Below are 20,613 nucleotides of genomic sequence, written 5' to 3'. Positions count from 1 at the left end.
GGATCCCCGGTCAAAATAGTCGAGGTGCCTTGATCTCTTGATATTTGTAGCATCTAGTTGTTTTGGTTTTGTCCGGATTATTAGTCCTGTTTCTGAGTGTGTTTGTTTGCCCTCGCTCTGTTACGGAAGCCGTATCGTATGAGCGTTCTATGTGTTAAATCACGCAAGCTTAGATGTAGATGTTTTCTGCTGAAGCGTAGAATTTGGAAATTTTGCTATTTGTACCTGCAGTATCTTGATTAAGATTAATGGTAATGATTGCTAGTGGTTACCCCGCTCGTCCCTTTCGTTTGTTCCCTAACTGATGATTATGTACCGGTGCAGGTTCAGTCTTCCTCCATGGCGGCTTTCAACAAGCTCGGAAGCCTTCTGAGGCAGAGTGCTTTGACGAGCAGTGCCTCGACCGGCTCAGCTCCTGCCATGTTCAATGCTGCGCGCCACATGTTCAATGCTCTACGCCACCGCCGCCGCCGCCCCTCACGAGGAGAGGACCTCAACAACAGCCGTCCCCCTTTAGATTCCCCTCGCGAGTCCCGCTCCCCCGTGCGTGCGCTGCGCCGGATGGCCGGCGCCCTCCTCGCCACCGCGCGCCTCCGCGGATCCTTCAGCGCATCCAAATGGTGCGTCCCCTCCCTCCCTCCCTCCGTTCCTCCGCCCCCATCGGGCGCGCCTTGTTCGATGTCTCGCAAGACTGCTAACTGACGGGCGCGCGCGGTGTTGTGGTTTGCAGCAAGACCGAGGCGCGGATGGCGACGGCGAGGATGAAGCTGCTGCGGAACCACCACGACACGCAGCTGCGCAAGATGCGCGGGGACGTCGTCGCGCTGCTCCGCGACGGCCGGGACGACACCGCGCGAATCAGGGTACGTCCGGTCCACCCACACGCGTCTCGTCCCCCTTTTCCCCAAATGCTTGCTCGGTTACATGCTACGGTTCGTTTTCGCTCGCGTCCTCGCCGCACCGGTTGCTCGCCGGCGCGCCGCCGTTGACTTTTAGAAGTGAATGGAAACTCATAATTACATAATTGTTCTAAGGGGTACAAGCATTGAGCAAGTTCATATTTTACAGTTGAGTTTCACCATTGGCGTTCATGTCAAACCTGGTTCCTTCTGTTTTGATGCTTTGCTGAATGACATGGTAGATCTTTCTGGATTGATTGGATTTTCGGAACCGAATGGTTTGCTACAACTATTGTTTAATTTCCATTTTGATACAGGGTTGGGCATTATGTATGGAAAGATCACATGTGACCATCTGGTGTCTGGAAAGGAATATGGTGGGGAAGTTATTTCCTTCAGCGGTTATGATGATCATTAGACATCAGCAAGTTCTAATCTGATTCATTATTCCCTGCAACATCAGTTGGTACAGTAATCTATATTTGCTATCATTTGCGACTATCTCAGTATATATGAATTGTAACCTTCCTATTACTTTGTTAATTATCTTGTTTGATAATATCTTCTAAAAGTAAGAAGCAATTACTTCTAACTGTGATGGTGATTTTATCGCTTGCACTCATTATGTCTCTTGATTTTCTCTCTTAATCACTACCTTACTTAGGGATTAGGATTCTCTGTACAGATTGAAGTAACCCCTGAAGTAGCTTAAAAACTTTATAATGTGTGCCTATGATCTGGCTGTAGTTTCTCATCCATGGATTATTTGCCTATAAATACTTTATAATTTGTGAAATCAGCTCACAGTAAATACTATAGTTGGCTGGTTGCCAATGTTGGAATTCGGCACTATTCTGCAGTTAGCTGTGTTGTTTAATGTTGTACAGCCTTAATGGTTTGTAGATTGTAGATATGCATGCATGTGCCTTTTGCGAGATTGCTGCTTGACAACATGTGTGAACCATGGTCTTTGATGCGGTTTATGATTGCAGTTGTTGTGTGAGCACCAGAATTTGTAATTGCAGTTGTTCTGTGAGCACCCAGATGATGAATTTCCTTCCACTACTTAATCTGAGCTAAATCGTATTTGTTGTGTCAAAGCATGTTACATGTATCAGATTTATTTGTTGTTCCTGACTGAACCAATAGTCAGGTTCCTATGAGTCTGTACACATACTATTTAGCTGTCATTGTTTACATGGGAACACTTGTAGAGTCGCCCATCCTGTAATCATACACTGCTGCTTTGTTCTTCCTCATTTATGCCTGTTGTAGTACTGCTGCCCTATGTTGCATTATTTCGCTGTTAAACGTAATTGTACACATGCGAATTAAAATTCATACTGTTAGCAAGTTCACCTACTATTTTGTTATCATACACGACAAGAAGTACTTTGTCCCTGTAATGTGAATTTGGAACTGAATCTGGAACTGCTCGTTTTTTCCAGGATGTCTTTGGGGTGGCACCGGACACAACAACAAGTACTGAGCAGAGATCACTATAATGCAATGGGTCACTGTAGTACAAATATGAATCTGTTGTCAGTGTCTTGTATATATATATCTGATTTGTGGAAATATTGTAATATATTCAGTTACTGCTCTTATATGGAAGATTTCATCATGTGTTGATGTTTATATATTGTCTAATCTTGTTAATATAAACCTGACCAACCCAAGAATAAATGGATCGTAAAAGGCTAAGGCCCAAATAGAGAAAGGCTGTAAAAATGGTGAGGTCTAAAATAGAAAAAGGGTGCAAAAAGGCTAAGGCCCAAAATAGAAATGGACCAAAACAAAGGCCAATGCTTACGGTAAAAGGCTGGAATTATTGGGCTTGGCCCATGTAGAATACAAAATTGGACCGGGCTGATTTCGAATTAAGACGTTTTGGTTTCGTCATAATTTTGCCACGTCGGATTGCCACACTGGACTCGGGGGCAGGTGCCCATGACTGGGAACGTCATGCCGCCAGTGACATTTTAAAACGTCACAAAGCTCTACGACGTTTTCAAGTGGAACGTCTTAAGCAGTCACTGCTGACTCCCAGCTTTCGACGTTTTGAAAAGCGTCACTGTAACGTCATAAGTAGCCATCAGTGACGTTTCAGTGACACCTTATTTTTGTCAACTTATGGCAGATTTCTTGTAGTGTGTAGTACTTGGCATAGGTTATGATTGTGATCTCTTGTAGATTATGGAGTTAATTATTACTATGATAGTATTGATGCGATCTATTCCCCTTTCATAGTCTGAAGGTGACAGTGTGCATGCTATGTTAGTACTATGTATAATTGCAATGGTCTATCATGCACTCTAAGGTTACTTAAATATGAACATCGGATGTTGTGGAGCTTGTTAACTCCGGCATTGAGGTGCTCTTGTAGCCCTACACAATGAATGGTGTTTATTATCCAACAAGAGAGTGTAGAAGTAGCATAAGAGAAGATAACTTATTTATTTATGTGATCAATGTTGAGAGTGTCCACTAGTGAAAGTATGATCCCTAGGCCTTGTTTCCAAATACTGCAATCATCGCTTATTTACTGTTCTACTGCATCTTTACTTACTGCACGCCAACAAGCTATTTTCTGGCGCCCTTGCTACTACTCATATTCATTCATACTACTTGTATTTCACTATCTCTTCGCCGTACTAGTGCACCTATACATCTGACAAGTGTATTAGGTGTGTTGGGGACACAAGAGACTTCTTGTATCGTGATTGCAGGGTTGCTTGAGAGGGATATCTTTGACCTCTTCCTCCCTGAGTTCGATAAACCTTGGGTGATCCACTTAAGGGAAACTTGCTGCTGTTCTACAAACCTCTGCTCTTGGAGGCCCAACACTGTCTACAGGAATAGAAGCGTGCGTAGACATCAGGGAGTCATGGATGCAAGGTTTCACCATCGCAACAGATTTGTTTATAAGATATTTTGCTTTCACAATTTGTTGCCATAACCCATCTTGCGTCTCTAATTTCCACCACCACTTACAAAGGAGACTAATGTTTTGTTTTCTGAGATCCTTGACCCCAAGGCCTCCTTTAATTTTGGCTCGACAAATTCTCGACCACTTGACCATGTGATACTTCCCTTTCTTTTTCTTACCAGCCCAAAAGAAGCTTCTTCTATGTTTATCCAACTTTTCTATAAAGGTATTTTTAAGAGGAACATAGACATATAGAAATATGGAATCCCAGAAAGACTGGAATCCAGAAGGATTAAGCGACCTCCCGAGGTTGCGGAGTCCCCAATCCAGGAATCAAGTTTTTTGAGCATCTTAGCATCGAGGAAATCCCAATCAATTTTTTTTTTAACTTTGCAAAGGTTAACGGCATACCCAAATATTTCATAGGCAACTGACCAACTTGACAGTTAAAAAGGTCGGAATAAAATCTTGTGGTCTCATTGTCAGCATTGATAGTAAAAATCTCACTTTTCAAAATTTTTATTTTGAGTCCAGACATGAGCTCAAACAGGTAAAGCAAAAGTTTCAGGTTCACAGCTTTTTCAGGATCATGAGATAAGCATAACACCGTATCATCCGCGTATTGTAGGATACCGACCCCTTTATCCACCAAATCAGGAGCCAAACAGCAGATCAGGTCATTATGTTATGCTTGTAACACCATCTTAGTCAGGGACTCACCCACCATATTAAACAAGAAAGGAGCCAACGGATCTCCCTGTCTAACCCCCTTAGCACTTTGGAAATATGGACCCATCTTATCGTTGATTTTGACACTTACCGTCCCATTATGAAGCGACTATCGAATCCACGAACACCAAAGGCGACAGAAACTTCTAGCTTCGTGACAACTTAAAAGAAAATCTCAATTCACTTTATCATAGGCTTTTTCGAAATCAAGTTTCAAAATCACGCCAACTTGTTTTTTAATATGGACATGATGCATAATTTCATGCAAAGAAAACACACCATCCATCAGGTGTCTATTTTTTATGAAAGCATTCTGTTGAATACTAAAAAGCTTGGATGCATATGGATCAAGCCTGATTGTGAAAGTTTTTGTAATCAACTTATAAATGCATCTAAGCAAACAAATGGGCCTATATTGGTGAATTTTATTCGCATCCGCCATCTTTGGCAGCAAGGTTATAACTCCATAGTTGAGCCGCTGCAAGTTCAGGCTACCATTGTGAAAATTATGAAAAAGGTTCATCACGTCAATTTTTACTACTTCCCAACAATGTTGATAGAACTCAGTGGGAATCTCATCCGGACCAGGAGCACGGTTACTTTTCATAGAAAAAAGAGCATTTCTAACCTCCTCTGTAGTAAACGGTCTGGTTAGATTTATATTATCATTCTCGTTCAGAGTTTCATCATCACTCCATAGGTTCTACGAAAGACTAAACATATTACCAGGAGCAGGTCCAAAGAGCTCTTTATAAAGATGTGGCATGTTTCAACAAATTATCAGTACCCTCCACCAGAACCCCATTATCATCAAGGGAATGGACAGAATTTTTTCTTTTTCTCCCATTCGCAATTCTGTGGAAATAGGATGTGTTTTGATCACCATGTAATAGCCATCTCGCATGAGATCTTTGGTGCCAATAAGATTCCTCTTCCGCATATATATTATACAGCTCTACTAAAATAGCCGTTCTCCTCGTAACCTCATCAGGTAAAATGGTATTGTTCTCTTCTTTACCTTCTAACATCCCGAGCTCATTTAATAACTCCACTTTTCTTTTTTTCATATGGCCGAAGACATTTGAACCCCAGCCTTTAAAGTATTTTTTAAACCTTTTCAACTTGATATTCAACACATCAATAGGGTCAGAGCTGTTAACCTGTTGCTTCCAAATCGACTCAACTTTAGGGAGAAACTCATCATTTTTTAGCCAGGCAGTATCAAATTTGAAACTCCTTTTCTTTACAGGGAGAATCGTATCACCAGTATCTATCACAAGGGGATTATGATCAGATTGATCTCTCACCAATCTTTTCACCGAGACCAAGGGGAACAACAACTCCCACTCAGGGGACATCAAAATCCTATCAAGTTTCTCCAAGGTAGGATTCTTTTGTTTATTCGACCAAGTATACAACCCTCCTGTCATGTGAATCTCCCTCAAGCAAAGCGTATGAATAATGGAATTGAAAGTATCGGAGTAATGTGATAACACACAAGGTTTATTTTTCTCCGCAACCGTACGCAAAATATTAAAATCCCCTCCAACAAAATAAGGACAATCAATAGAGTTACAGAAAAGAGATAACTCAGCAAGGAACTCATCCTTCTTATTATCATGAGCAGGACCATATACCACAATAGCCGCCCATCTACATTTTTTTATTTTATCCCAAAGAAACATCAAAATCATAAACTCCCCCAGCTTTACTGTTTGTACCTCAAGCACCTCATATCTCACACCACAAAGGATACCTCCAGATTTGCCAATAGAAGGAATCCACTTCCAAAAGAAATTATTACCAGGGTCAATCTTCCTAAAGAAGCTTTGTTTGTAGTCCTTTTTCATAGTTTCTTGTAAACCATTAAAGTCCAATTTATTATCCGCAATGATATCATTGAGACAGGAGGAGACCCCTTTCTTTCCCACCCCTCTAATATTCCAAATTCCAGCTACCATTTAAATCTATCGGGTTTCCTTCTAGGCCTAACAGATCTGCCAGGAGCTTGGGCAGCACTGTCGCCTTTCGATTGACTTCTTGTCATAGGTTTCGATATTTTTACCACTTTTTTGGAAGAATTCTTCCTAGACTTTCTAGAACTAACCACCGTAAAGGATTCATCAATTTCCTCATCATCTAGCCAGGTTAAACATAAAGGGGTTTGTTTACTATGATCATGATGCAAAACAAAAGAAGAATCATGCAACTTTTCATTTTTTTGCGCCATATTATTCCTAGCAACCTCTAATTCTTTTAGCACATCAATTCTTTCGAAATTGTCAGACGGCATATCTATGCCCATCAAAGAGGCCTTAACCATGATTTCATTATTTGATAAGACTCCAAATGAATTAGAGGATTGAGGAGGAATAGAGTTACCTTCGAGGTTCCTTTTCTTTGCCAAGGCAGCAGCCTGTTCCATGACCACCAGACTGGGAATTAGCACCAGACTGAATCACTCTTCCCATACCCCACACCACCAGACTGGGAATTAGCACCAGTAAGGCCACCGGTAGATGCATCTGAGGCCGCAGCTGAATATGTTTCAGTTCTAGCACGTTTAGGAGACGACGGTGTGGAAGAATTAGCAACTGTCACCATATTTTTCACCACAGGAGGCCCCTGAACCACCACCGACTCCACCTCATAAGCAAAGGTATAGAAGAAATCACCCAGGACACCCTCAGCAGTTTCAGCAAGCTTATCAATATCTCTGCAACCCAATAAGATTCTGCAAAATTCAGGTTTATGGAGAGTAGCATGATCCACTTCCAGGGTAACACCAACCAGGGAACCAACATAAGCAACATTTGCATCGCATCTTTTTTCCGCAGGGATATTTCGGATCCGAACCCAAGCTTTGTTCAACATGTCAGAAGCTCCAATCGCAACAGACCAAGGGGAAATATTTATTACCGCATCAAAGGTTTTCATTTCCATACTTCTCCCATAGAACACAGCTTTATCAACCTCCTTTGCACTAGGAAATCTCATAGTATATTGCTTTGAATTCATCGGTCTAGCGGTACATCTCCACCCCGAACCCAAATATTCATTGAATTCTTTCTCAAGATCTGTAGAGGTAGGATTACCCTCGAGAACAGTTATGACTAAGCTAGAGGCACGGTCCTTGACCTGCCTAGCTGATGAGGAGTCATGAAAGTAGAAACCCTAACCAGGTTGCTGAAAACCACACATAGAAGTCACACATTCCCAAGGCAAAACAGCTTGACAAATCTGATTGATGTGCCCTAATTTCCCACATCTTTCACAGCGAATAGTAGGGCAACAAGCAGAGAAATGTGCATTACTGCCACAATGAAGGCATGAAACATCACCAGGAGACGATTTCCTCTCAGGGCGCTGTTGTTGCTGAAGTTGCGACGAACGGCTGCCCGAGACTGGGGCAACCGGAGCCTTGTCCTTCCCAGATCCTTGTGCGGCGGCCGCCGCATCCCACCGCGCGGAGCCCCCATCGCCTGAATTGTTGCCCCCGCCGCCGCTACCCCCATCGCCCCGCTGCCAGACGAGGTTGCGGTTACCCCCGCTAGGACGAGCAGGGATGGAGTTACGGCCTCCCGCACCACCAATCGCGCCTCCACCACGCCTCCCACCAGAGAAATTGCGCCCACCACGATCTCCCATCTTCGATGTAGCACCGGGAGCGGTAGGATTTGTGGATTTGGAAGGGAAACTCAGCACCTGAGCAAAAGATCTATGATCTCCGCCCACCTTACCCAACCACCAGCCAAAGGAATCGGCGGAGATGGGTGGTGGAGGAACCCTAGGAGCTGACCAGAAGTGGGCAAGTAAGCAATCCAGCTCAAGCCCCGACGATCTCGCCCCGGATATACCTCTCACGCCATGGGGGCCTATTGCTGTAGCAGTTGGGCTCGATGGGCTTGACCCAACATTTGCTGCAGCTCCCCCATTCGAATCGTCAAATCCCGCGCGTGATGAATCCCGGCAAGGAGACGCCGGCGAATCGATCACCGGAGCCGCGATAGGAGTCGCCGGCCGCAGAATCCTCACGCGGTGAGCCGGGAGCTCGATGTGAGCCCCCCGATCACCACCTCACCCGCCTGGAGATATCTCGCGTCGATAGTAAACCCCTCCGCGTCGAGGAGCACAAGGCGTGCGATCTCCCGGCGGAGGAAAAGCTCGCTGTCGAGGTGGACGGGCTCCGCCGCCGGCGCCGGGATGGTCGCCGTGTACGACACCCGCCACCTAGGGTTTCCAGCGGAGGAAACCATTTCTACCTGCGCTTGCTAAATCCTTCTGTTCCTCCGTTTGGCGGTATGTCGGACTGGGAGCGCCATGTCCTGGCTCGCGGAGCTCCAATGTACAGAACGATGCTACGCAAAGTGTCAATGCCTATGTGTTTCTATTTGCTGAGAAGCATAAATGACGATTGATTGGATTGGGTGATATAAAAACAACTATATATTTATATATATGTTTTAAGTAGAATGAGATTGATTGGTGTGCCTGCCTATGTTTTCTATTTGCTGAGATGCATAAATGTCGAAAGAGGAGTATCTGCTTGCTCAGTTTGTTATGGCCTGCAAGGACTTCAGCTACACTCTGTTGATTTTTATTTTACCCGATGTCATATGTTCAGTTGCAGTCCTCTACCTCTTCTTCCCTCGTTTTTAGGGACTTCTTCCTAGTTAAAAGCTGTATCGCTGAATCAGCCATGGTTTATGCTCAAGGAGGGACCAGGCCGCTGAACACGACAGGGAGGTGAGCCACTACCAAGGATTTCAACAGGGAGGTGTAGTCTGGGATAAACATAAGTCGGTTTGGCAGTCTGTCGTTCCGCTGCGCCATAATTTCTTTCTTTGGCTAGCTTTAGGGGCAGGTTAAACACTAAGGATAACATGACTCAGAAGTGCTGGTGTGTTGATGCTGGATGCGACCAATGCCCAGCTATTGAATATTTCCCAGTTCATTGACACACTACATGATATTTCTCGGTTCCATTCTCTTGGGTATGGTAATGAGCAATATTTTCATTCCGTAAATATTTGAGATAGTGAATTGGTGATGCAGTTTGGCTACCGTAGTCATCTCAAGGATCAGAACATAATCTGGAAAATTAGACTGTGGTTACCAGGTACTCCCTCCGGTCATTTTTAATTGACTCGGATTTAGTACAAAGTTAAAAAGGACCGAAGCGAGTACTAATATAAGGTGCCCCAACATTTTATATGCATTGTTTATCAATGTTTTTATCTGTTTAGAACAATTTCTTCCTAATAGTTCAAATCAGGTCCTTTCACATTATTCAAATTGAATTTTCATTTCTGTTATTTTCAGGTCTTTTCGTTTTGTTTTCCTGGGATGTTCACATAAGCACAATGGCTCGGCGCCGTTTTTGTAAAAATGTGAACATGCACCGTTCCCGCAGCATCTTATTTTTTAATATGAAGTCAGGTTCTTCGGTTTTTAAAATGTCAATATATTTCTCAACTGGTAGTCAAGCTAATAAAGCAAACAGACAATTCAAGATCCTTGAACATGTATTCAGAGCATTTATGCTGCGTAGTAAAGATGCTAATCCAGAGGTAAATTCTGGATTTGCCTCCATTAACTGAGCTGATAGTGTCAGTATGAAAGTACCTAAACTTCAGCATAATATTCTTGCATTTTGCCCCCTTTAGCTTTTTAAAGTCCATTCATCTTTACAGGATGGTACCTCTGAGACTCTGACACCTGTGTAGAAGAAGATATACTTATCAGTGTTGAGAAAAGAGCTGCAAACATTTCTTTCATTTACTGGTGGATCTCGTCATCAATCTTTGAAAAACATTGTAATTGTTTTCCTTTTCTTCCTAACAACATCTCATTTATATGTTCAACCCCATAATTTCGTGCTTGGCACTAATGCTTTTCTCAATGAAATTAGAGTGTTTGTTTTTAGCTGGCTGAGTTTTAGACCAAATGGTTTTCCTTTTCTGCCTAGCAGCGTCGTGCTTGGCACTAGTGCAAAAAGAAAGTATTTTATCAAGCATGTCATGCCAAATGAGATCACTTCTCAGTAAAATTGTACTTATAGCAGTTATATCAGAGTGCTGGGATGTGGGCTCTTCCATTTTCTTTCATGATATCTCATTTTGACCTTGTTTTGTTTTTTGGCAGTTATCGACATTAGAAGTGTTGTAACTGAGGGAAAGCTTGCGGTCATCCATACCTATTCGGTGCCATTGAGCCTGTGCCTTATGAGGAATGGGGGCATTTGGTTCAGGTCAGTTCTACTCCATTTTGAAACAGGACTCTAAAAGCATGTTTAGATTGTGCCTGATTTTAGTGCCCTGTGAAATGATCTGCAAGCTTGAAATTTGAACTTGGGACTTCGAGAGCGATGTGGAGGCCGGTTGTTCCATAATATTTATGTGATATTTGTTCAGGCTAGTGGAAAGCTTTCTAGCGTTGTCATCAAAACTTGGCTCACCAAAAAAAAAAAGGCTGGCATTAGACAATTTTAAGAATCGTAGGCAGGATTACATGCACCTAGATTTCCTTTGATCCAAAATTATATGCACTTAGACCTAGCTTCTGACATTCTCCCTGATAGAATGGTTTGCTTGGGGATACTGGGAGCCGCAGTGAACAGAAATCAAAAGTACATATAGACATATATGAGGGAACGATATAGAGATACAAATCTTTGGATCGAACTAACATACGGATGTACTCGACTGTAGTGGAAAAAATTGGTAGCAATTATTTATTTGTGAATATAGGCTGGATAAGTAACAACCAAAATCAAGTAAGGCTGTTAATATAGGAGCAAGGAAAACCCAATCAAGAAAAAGAACGGAAAATGCCAATAAATTATAAAGCACTCACATGAACCCTTAGTTGTACAGGTCAAGTTTTTTTAGATATGGGAGCATGGCCCCGGCCCCTGCATCAATCGATGCACACAGCCCTTTATTAATAAAATAAACGTTAAAGTCAAGTGGTTATTACAAAGAAAAAGTCTGGTAAACAAAGATCACTAAAACAAAACGGATCGAAACATCTGCAGACGAATATAAGACCAAAACTATCCATCTAGTATCCTGCTAATGTGACGCCATCCAGTAGCCTGGAAATAGCAGTCCTGAGTGACCTCCAGGAGCCGGTTGCATCCAGTAACCATAGTATCCCGCTGGTCCGACGGGAGCAGATATGCCCATAGTTGTAGCCAATGCGCCGCACGAAGAATAACCTGCAAAAAATTTGTGCCCCTTTGTTTATTAAAGATGATATCATTCCGGCTAGTCCAAATCGACCAACAAATTGCCGAAACACCAATTCGAATATAAGCTTTGTCCCTCTTACTCACTCCGTTTAGCCAATTACCAAACAAATTAGTTACATTAGAGGGTGGTGGAATATTATATGTAAAGAAAATCATTCTCCAGACAATTTTGGCAAAAGGACAATGAACAAACAGATGGTCAACAGTTTCATTATTGTTACAAAAACAACATTTTTGACTTCCTGTCCATTTTCTCTTCATCAAATTATCCTTAGTAAGTAAAACCCTATTACTTAGAAACCACATGAAAATTTTAATCTTTAAAGGAACCTTAATCTTCCAAAGGTATTTCCGCAAAAATCTAGTGTGTCCATTCATCATATCAAGGTACATTGATTTTACAGAGAATAACCCAGATTCATTTAGGTTCCACACAAAAGTGTCTGTTTCATTGGATAAATGAATAGACATAAGCCGCTGACACAAGTGTAACCACAAATTGTATTTGTATTCATTGAAAGTTCTTCTAAAACCAATATTCAGCGGTGAGTGAGCCAAAACCGAAGAAACCAACTCATTTTTTCGTTGGACAATATTATATAACGATGGATACTGTAAAGATAAAGTTGTACAGGTCAAGTGAGACCGCGAGCCACTCGACGCTGGACCTAGCGTGGGTGAGCGTAACCTTCTTGTGCACTCTTCGTACACGAACAAAAACACGATGTTACACTAACAGAAAGTACTACATGGACTACCCAATAAAATCATCTTCGTCAGTTGATCATATAGCAAAATTGTGCAATATACCACCATCTACACAATACAAGCAATATGGATACACAGTACCAAGGTAATTAAACATTCGTCTTCAAAGGTTTGATATCTTCTACTACTACAAACAACGACAAGGTACATGAGAAATGACAACAGGGTAGTTAAACATCATAGAGCAGCAGCTTTTGGATAACCATCTAATTCAGCTTACTAAATGCTGAATACAGTGGGTATAGATAAAAACACTTGGACCTAAGCACATTTTGACACAAGTTCAGAAAAACATGCCTAGCTTACACTCACTGTTGTAACTTAAGACTCAGAGTACAACATATCGATTGCATCTTACACATGAAATACTTCAAAATTACCAAAAGTTTACTCCAATCTCTGAATGATATCCTATGCAACGTGGGATTGCTGGAATAAAATGTACAAGCAAAAAAAGCCTACTTCAGAATTTAAACTAATTGTATGCTGATTTCAAACAGAAATTCAGAATGTATAGTTCCAGAATTTGACACAATCCTATACTGGATCAACCTAAGTGTCGATGGATCCAATTTAATTTATCCATGACACAAATAAATTCAAGAAGGGGAATAGGGAATGTGTGTTTACTAAGATGTGCATCACCCGACTGATGTGGTGTAGAGGTTACCCGGACACGTGCTCCTAGCGCCCCGAGGTGAGGATGTGGTCATGGAGGAGGACCTCTCGGAGCCGATGTTTGGGCAGATCGACGGCGTCTCCCGCGACCGCCCTCCAGCTGTCCGGCAGTTTGCCGACACGTGGGGGAGGAGGGTGCTCATGAGCGGGCAGAGGCAAGCTAGGGGAGGGGAGGGCGAAGGGGCAGCAAAGGCTGGCGATGGCCGATGGGGGCTGAAATCCTAGCGCCGCACTGTAGGTGCCGACAGCTGTGCGAGGTGCATGAAAATGGACAATATGCAATTCCAACCGTACGCTTCATCTTTTTTCTGAGAAAACTTGTTGCGGGATATTTTTCTTCTTTGACAAAGTGTGAACTACCTAAAATACCCCGAAGCACAAATATACTACTGTACATCATATCTGGCGCAGTATTATAAATCTGCGCCCTTAGATCAGTGATAATAAATGGTCCGGAATGACATAGTGTACCGTAAAATGACTCATTTTCATTAAGATTTTGGATGGACGAGCTAGGAGCTTTGGATAGATCATTCACCAGGAACCTAGCTAGGGGTTCATTTCAGATTTATCAAGACTGCAATACCTCTTAAGCCGAAGCAAGAACGAGTAATTGTCCTCACAAAGTACAAATTAAACTCAACTCGTACAAAATACGCTGTGGCTTTAGGATTGTATTTATATAAAAATATCTTCTACTTGTGGTTGTAGGATTTGTAGAAACCCACATATGCGATCACAGCCGAAACACAAGGAATAATTTGAGAAGCGCACACAGTAAGTTTGTGCCACTAATTGCAGCATTTTTGCATTTCATTTATATGGTATTAAAGATACATAATGTGGGAAAGACTCATCAGCCACATAAGAATTACGACGAATTAACTGAAATTAATGAAAGTACGCACACCACCGATGCATGCATACCCACACGGTATACATCACATACAACACTAGATGAGCCAATAGAGATACAATAACATAACACTGAGAAACCATTCTTCCCTGGAGTGGGTGTGCACTTGCCGACTATTGGTGGATGGAGGGAGTTGCACCAAAGAATGGCATGAATAGTAGCTAGGTCCGCTGCTGTATGGGTGACCCAGCCATGGTGATATCCTCCAAGCTCCCGTAAGTCCCGAGTGTCTTTTTAAGTTTCTTGTCTCTCCTGAGCATAACCAATCTCTCAGCCACCTCCGTCATATCTGGTCTCTCTTCTATGTCTTCGTGTAGACATTCAATTGCTAGCTTGCTAATTTCTTCCAAGACAAACATGTCTTCTTCATTTGCAATCTCCGTGTCAAACATAGCCCTCCCACTATTCTCTTTCTCGTAAACTTTGCAGAAATCAATGATGAGGCTTTGGTTCTCGCCATATACGTTCTTCTTTCCAGTAATGAGTTCCAGGAGAACGGCTCCAAAGCTGTACACATCACTCTTTTGTGTTAAAAGGCCAGTTTTCAAGAAAACCGGGTCCACATAACCCATGCACCCAACTACTTTCTTGGCAAATTGTCCCTCTATATTAAGCTTTGACAGCCCAAAATCAGAGATTTTGGGTATTAAATTTTCATCAAGGAGTATGTTGTCCGGCTTGACATCGCCATGTCGTATGGTCTGAGCTGTGGATGAGTGCATGTATTTCAACCCTTCTGCAGCCCCAATTGCAATATCCAAACGCAAATCCAGTGGAAGTTCTTGGTTTTTCTTCTGGTGGAGAATGTCTTGGAGGCTTCCATTAGCCGCAAACTCGTATACCAGCATTGGGACCTCCACCTCAAGGCAGCAACCTACCAGTCGAAGAATATTCTTATGGATCATGTTGGTCTGAATCTCCACTTCATCGGTGAAATCTTTCCTTGATTCTTCGTTTACAACGATAGAGCCCTTGACAGCCACAATAGTATCATCAGGGAGAGTTCCTTTATAGACGTTACCAAAGGCTCCATTACCAAGAAAGTCTGAATTGTTTCTTGTGATTTTCTTCAGTCCCTCCTTGGTGAAAACAGGACTCCGGCGCTTCTCTTCAAACTCGACATTCGCAAGGCCTTCGACTCTGTTAGATGGGAATACATTGTTGATCTCCTCCAGCGTAGAGGTTTCCCTAGCACGTTTCGCAATTGGGTGGTTGCCCTCCTCAAGACCTCCACCTCCAGAGTTCTCCTGAACGGGATTGCTGGTGACCCTATCGGCCATGGCCGTGGCCTACGCCAAGGGGATCCTTTGTCACCCCTGTTATTCGTCCTTGCCATTGACCCCTTATCGCAGATCCTAGACATTGCCACCGATCATGGGCTACTACATAAGCTCCGGGGCAGGGGCGCCAGAGTCAGGACTTCCCTTTATGCGGACGACGCGGCGGTTTTCGTTGCTCCCATTAAGGAGGACATCCAAAACCTAGCGTCCATTCTTCAGAGGTTCGGGGAGGTCACGGGCCTTTGCACCAACTTCCAGAAGAGCTCGGTGGTTCCCATACGCTGCACCGATCTTGACCTTGATGATATTTTGGGGGGAATTCCGGCGGTCAGGGCGTCCTTCCCTCTCACATACCTGGGTTTGCCGCTATCAGTGTGGTGCCTCAAGAGGAGAGACATGCAGCAACTGGAGGACAAATGCGCAAGCAGGTTACCCACCTGGAGCGGGAAGCTCATCACCACGGCCGGTCGGACGGCCCTTGTTAGGTCTGTCATCACCTCGCAAGCCATCTACTACCTCACGCCTCTCGCCATCCCCGCCGGTACTCTCAAGTTTGTCAACAAGATTCAACGTGCCTTCCTTTGGGCCGCTAAAGAAACCACCACCGGGGCGAAGTGCAAAGTTAATTGGGAGAAGGTGTGCCGGCCCAAGAGGCTGGGTGGGCTCGGAGTGCTGCACCTGGACAAGTTCGCGATGGCCCTTCGCCTGCGTTGGCCGTGGCTTGAGTGGAAGGACCCATCCAAGATTTGGGTTGGCTCCGGCAACCCGTGCTCGGATTATGACATGGACCTTTTCTACTCCGCGACCACAATCAACCTTGGGAATGGTAAAAAGACGCCTTTTTGGCAAGCGCCGTGGCTTCAGGGGAGAAAGCCTATCGACATTGCACCCCTAATTTTCGGCTCGTCCAAGAGAAAGAACTGGAAAGTCGCCCAAGCTCTCCACAATGATGCTTGGGTGAGCAAAATTGATTTGGAGGGCACCTTCACCATCGACCATATGGCGCAGTTCATCGACCTTTGGACCCTCATCTCCACCATCCATCTTGATCCTCATGTTGATGACGACATTGTGTGGAGGCTCACGGCTAATGGCCATTATTCCGCCAAATCGGCCTATGAGTTGCAATTTTTGGGCTCGCTGCTATCTCCTATGAACAAGCTGATTTGGAAGGCTTGGGCCCCCCCAAAGGTGAAGTTCTTTGCATGGCTCCTATACCAAAACAGGATTTGGACGGCTGATCGCCTCTCCAAGCGTGGATGGCCAAACTGCGGGCTGTGCCCCCTTTGTAAACAGTGCACCGAAACTCATGATCACCTCTTCGTCCATTGCCGCTACACCACCCGCCTTTGGGGCTTCGTCAAGGATTGGATGGGCACCAATGCGATCACCCCCTTACAATGGGCAAATCATGACATTCACTCTTGGTGGGACTCCATGACGGGGGCGCATGTGCCTAATCGGAAGGCCATGGCCTCGGTGGCGCTTCTCGTGTCCTGGGAGCTGTGGAACGAGCGCAACGCTAGGGTCTTCAACGCCAAAAGTGCACCGCCGCAGGTAGTCTTCGATAAGATTAGGAAAGAAGCTCACCTTTGGGTGTTAGCGGGTGCCAAAAGGTTGGGCAACATGATGCCGCGAGAGTGATTGTTGTATCCCCGGACTTTGTGTCCGTTTGTTTTCTTTCCTTTCGCATGATCTCTCATGTAAAACTCCTTCTTAATTAATAGATTGGGGCAAAGCTTTTGCCCCCGTTTCAAAAAAAAAAAAAAATGGTCAGGCCTTTCACGTTCTGAAGTACCTTACCCCCGTTCTTTTCAAATGATTTGTCCAGTTGTCTCTTTTGGAAGAAAACCAGTACTAACAATAGAGCAATAACTATGAGGGATAAGCCTAGGACAATCCCTGCAGTTTATCAACCAATTATTCATGTGTAAGAAATTGTATATGGTAAAAGACAAATTAATGCGTTGCGTGTACAAATAGAATATCTAAAGTACATATAATTCAGTTGTTCATCTTTTTGAGATGTGAACGATGGTGTATTTAAAAAATGACCATATCTATTGTATTTAAAATAATCATACCATGTAGGACATGCCCATGTCGGATTATTGATTGAACAAACTAAATTTTATGCACTCAAGCGCATACATGCAGTATGATCAAACCTCGAGATGCAGGTAGCCATACGTCTGCATGCGACGGGCTATAAATAAGGCTTTACTGTATGAAAAATCTCTTGGTGTGGCGAGGAAGCTAAAAGCATGGCTAGGATCACCTAAACTCCACAGTGGGACATATACCGAATTTTAGTATTTACAAGTCTCCATTTTCCCACTAACAATTACATCTCGCTTCATGAGTTTATGTCAATGCATGAGCGAGCCTATGGATGCAAAACTCATACAAACCCTTTTTTATGAAAAATAGTATGGAATGATAAAGTTTGTATTAAAAAATACAAAAAATACAAGCGTGGCATACTAAATTGTTATACTAAAGAAATGTATTTCACGATCGCTCTATAAGTACTAATTTCATGCATTTATATTGAGTACTAAATCCTTGTACTAAAGAAAGATATTTCATGCGTTATATCCCAAAGTAACTACAGTTTCAGGTTATTTCTCCTAGCTATATCATTCCATGTTGCTTTAAAGAAATTAGTATTTGATGATCAATAGCATAATGCATGATGGATATAAACCATCCAAACCATTAAACTAACCATTAAATATATTCCATAATGGATCTAACAGTATTACCAAACCCACCAAACTTTTTTTTTCCATTATTAGTTAGGTTGGGTCAGGTTTGTAAAAATATTGGAGATTAGTTTTCAAGGAATGATATAGCTTAGATAAATAACCTCCACCAGCAATAAAAATATAAAATGAAATCAGAAATAACCATAACAGGACAGAACTATGTAGTTAGGAACAATATAAGGAAATATGGGTGTGCATACCAACGGTAAGCTTGGCTGCAAGAGGGAACTTTGAACTCTTTGCAACGCACAACAGTGTCTTTGAACCAACATCACGCTCGTATCCTTTATTGCATGGGCAAGTGTGCGAGCCAGCGATGTTCGTGCATTCACTATGCGCAGGGCACGCAGTATCTGGGTCGCGTTGACACTCGTTGATATCTGCATCATAAGTGGTTGATCCGTAAGTTAATAGTCACCTGCTAGGCGTGCTTGTAAAATGTTTGGCAAAGAAAATGCACACATGTTTTATACTGTAGATTATACGTAACTTAAAATATAAGTAATGAAATTTCATGGGATTAATTAATTATACAAGTCAAACAACAATCAAAGTAAATGTACTAGGTACGACTAATTAATTAAACACCATTCGTAGGCTAATTGAAAGAAAAAAAGATGGATAGCTTAGGGCTAGACATGCGTAGAGCCTTACCCTGGCAACCGTTTTGGATGTAAGGGTTGCCCTCGTAGCCATCGGAGCAGTGGCAGACGTACCCCGGCCCATTTTCGGAATCAGCGCAACGGCTGTTGACACTGACGCAGGCTGATTCCTTGATAGCGCTGCAGGATTGGGAGTCACGAATTGCCCAATCGAGGACCAGCGGCATGGTTTGGTTCCTCGGCATGCCTTTCAGGTCAGCCGCCTTGAAGGAATATCTGCCTTTCTCCACGATGAAGGCGAAGTTGCAGGGGCTGTAGGGGAGATTTTCGTGCGGCCAATTGCTGAGCTTCATGCGGGTGTCGGTGAGGCCTGGTGGGAGGTTGATGTGGCAGCAGCCAATGCCCTCGCAGGCATCATCCTTGGGGGCCTGGGCGTCCTTGCAGTAGGCCACGCAGCCGCCATAGTAGGACTCTTCATTGCGGGCAGGCACCCCACTGCCCGTGTAGATGAAGGTGTTACAGCCGAGGACGTAGAGGTCGTTCCCGGTGTTGGAGATGAGATACACACCCTGAGTGCTATTCGCGCTCACATTCAGAGCACCGGCGAAGTTTCCGTCATCAGTGCCGTCGGTGTTGAAGCACTCATATGCCACCTTCGTCTCCACCCGGATCTCCGCGCGTGGTGTCACGCTGAGGCTAAGGACGTGTACCTGGTCCGCGAACCACGTTTCCAACAAGGAGTTTAAGAAGCCCAAGTCGTAGCGGGAGGTGGCGCCCGGAAGAAGCGGTTGATACACCCCGCTTGAGTTGTCGCAGAGGATCTCGAAGCCTGGCCGGAAGCAGTTGGCGCCGATGCCGAATGGGTAGGGGATGTCGACGCTACCGCAGCTCGACTGGCAGCCTTCCTTTGCGGTGGGGTTATCAGCGCCAGCGGTGGCTACCACAAGCAAAGCGGTGGCTAACACTAGCAACAACATCGTGGCCGTGGGGGGCGACATTGCTGTGGCTTTGCTATCAGGATGCTATCAACTCAATGCGATTTAGCACTGCCTGCCTACTGCATCTATATAAAGCCTTGTCTCTCACTTTATTTTATTTGACCAGCGACGATGATGTCCATTATTTCATTCAACCGTCTCAACATTCCTTCTCTGGAGCACAAGAATATCCGAACATGCATGCTAGTACTAACTAGCTTGCTGGGCTTTAAAAAAAATGAACTACGCGTTACACCTAAATGACAAAAAAGAATACCACCGCTGTCCATAAAACTATGTCACACCTTTGTCTAAATTTAGGTGTACCTAGACAGTATATAGTGTATATAGATGCAATCGAATTTGGACAAATTTAACATGTATTTACGGACGGAGCGAGTATATACAATCGCTAGAATGTTGTACTGCCGATGACTGTCAGTTTGGAATATGGTTGGCACCAACCTGGGTATTTGTATTTTTATTAAAACGAAAATAATAAGGATCTTTTCTTGTAATAAAGAGCCAAACTGTATCTCTGTATTTGCAGCTCAAACTGTTTATATTCATTTTTTTCGAACCATGCAGGAGGACTGCATCTAATCATATTAGAAAGAAGAAAAAGCCAGAAAGAAAGGCCAGAGTACTAAGTTCATACAGCCACACGACCCACAAGTCGACCAAAGAAAACAACAATGGACCAAAATACTAGAGACAGGAAACAGGGCTCCTAACGACATACAGAAGCTAAGACCTGTCCTAATTATGAAACAGGTATTTATATTCGCTTATGTTCTGCTCCACCAATCACCTAA

At 43.6% G+C, this 20,613-nt stretch overlaps 2 protein-coding genes across 2 annotated transcripts; one reads left to right on the top strand and one right to left on the bottom strand.

Annotated features, from left to right (window-relative positions):
* The first annotated feature begins 300 nt into the window (after window positions 1-300).
* Window positions 301-2,508, top strand: LOC127297515 (uncharacterized). The gene is made up of 4 exons (XM_051327840.2): window positions 301-620; window positions 731-863; window positions 1,217-1,365; window positions 2,348-2,508. Exons 1-3 carry the CDS (start codon window positions 340-342, stop codon window positions 1,337-1,339), a joined length of 537 nt encoding a protein of 178 aa, XP_051183800.1. The 5' UTR covers window positions 301-339; the 3' UTR covers window positions 1,340-1,365; window positions 2,348-2,508.
* Window positions 2,509-14,332: 11,824 nt separating this feature from the next.
* Window positions 14,333-19,829, bottom strand: LOC127348199 (wall-associated receptor kinase 2-like). Its single transcript, XM_051374287.1, has 3 exons — window positions 18,874-19,829; window positions 17,222-17,353; window positions 14,333-15,261 (listed from the first exon to the last, which is right to left on the bottom strand). The coding sequence occupies exons 1-3, from the start codon at window positions 19,817-19,819 to the stop codon at window positions 14,333-14,335; spliced, it is 2,007 nt and encodes a 668-aa protein (XP_051230247.1). The 5' UTR covers window positions 19,820-19,829.
* Window positions 19,830-20,613: the final 784 nt, after the last annotated feature.

The sequence above is a fragment of the Lolium perenne genome, chromosome 4 (assembly GCF_019359855.2).
Source record: "Lolium perenne isolate Kyuss_39 chromosome 4, Kyuss_2.0, whole genome shotgun sequence".
In the NCBI taxonomy this organism is placed as follows: Eukaryota; Viridiplantae; Streptophyta; class Magnoliopsida; order Poales; family Poaceae; genus Lolium; species Lolium perenne.
Note: the sequence above shows the minus strand (reverse complement) of the source record. Positions and strands in the feature narration are given on the sequence as shown.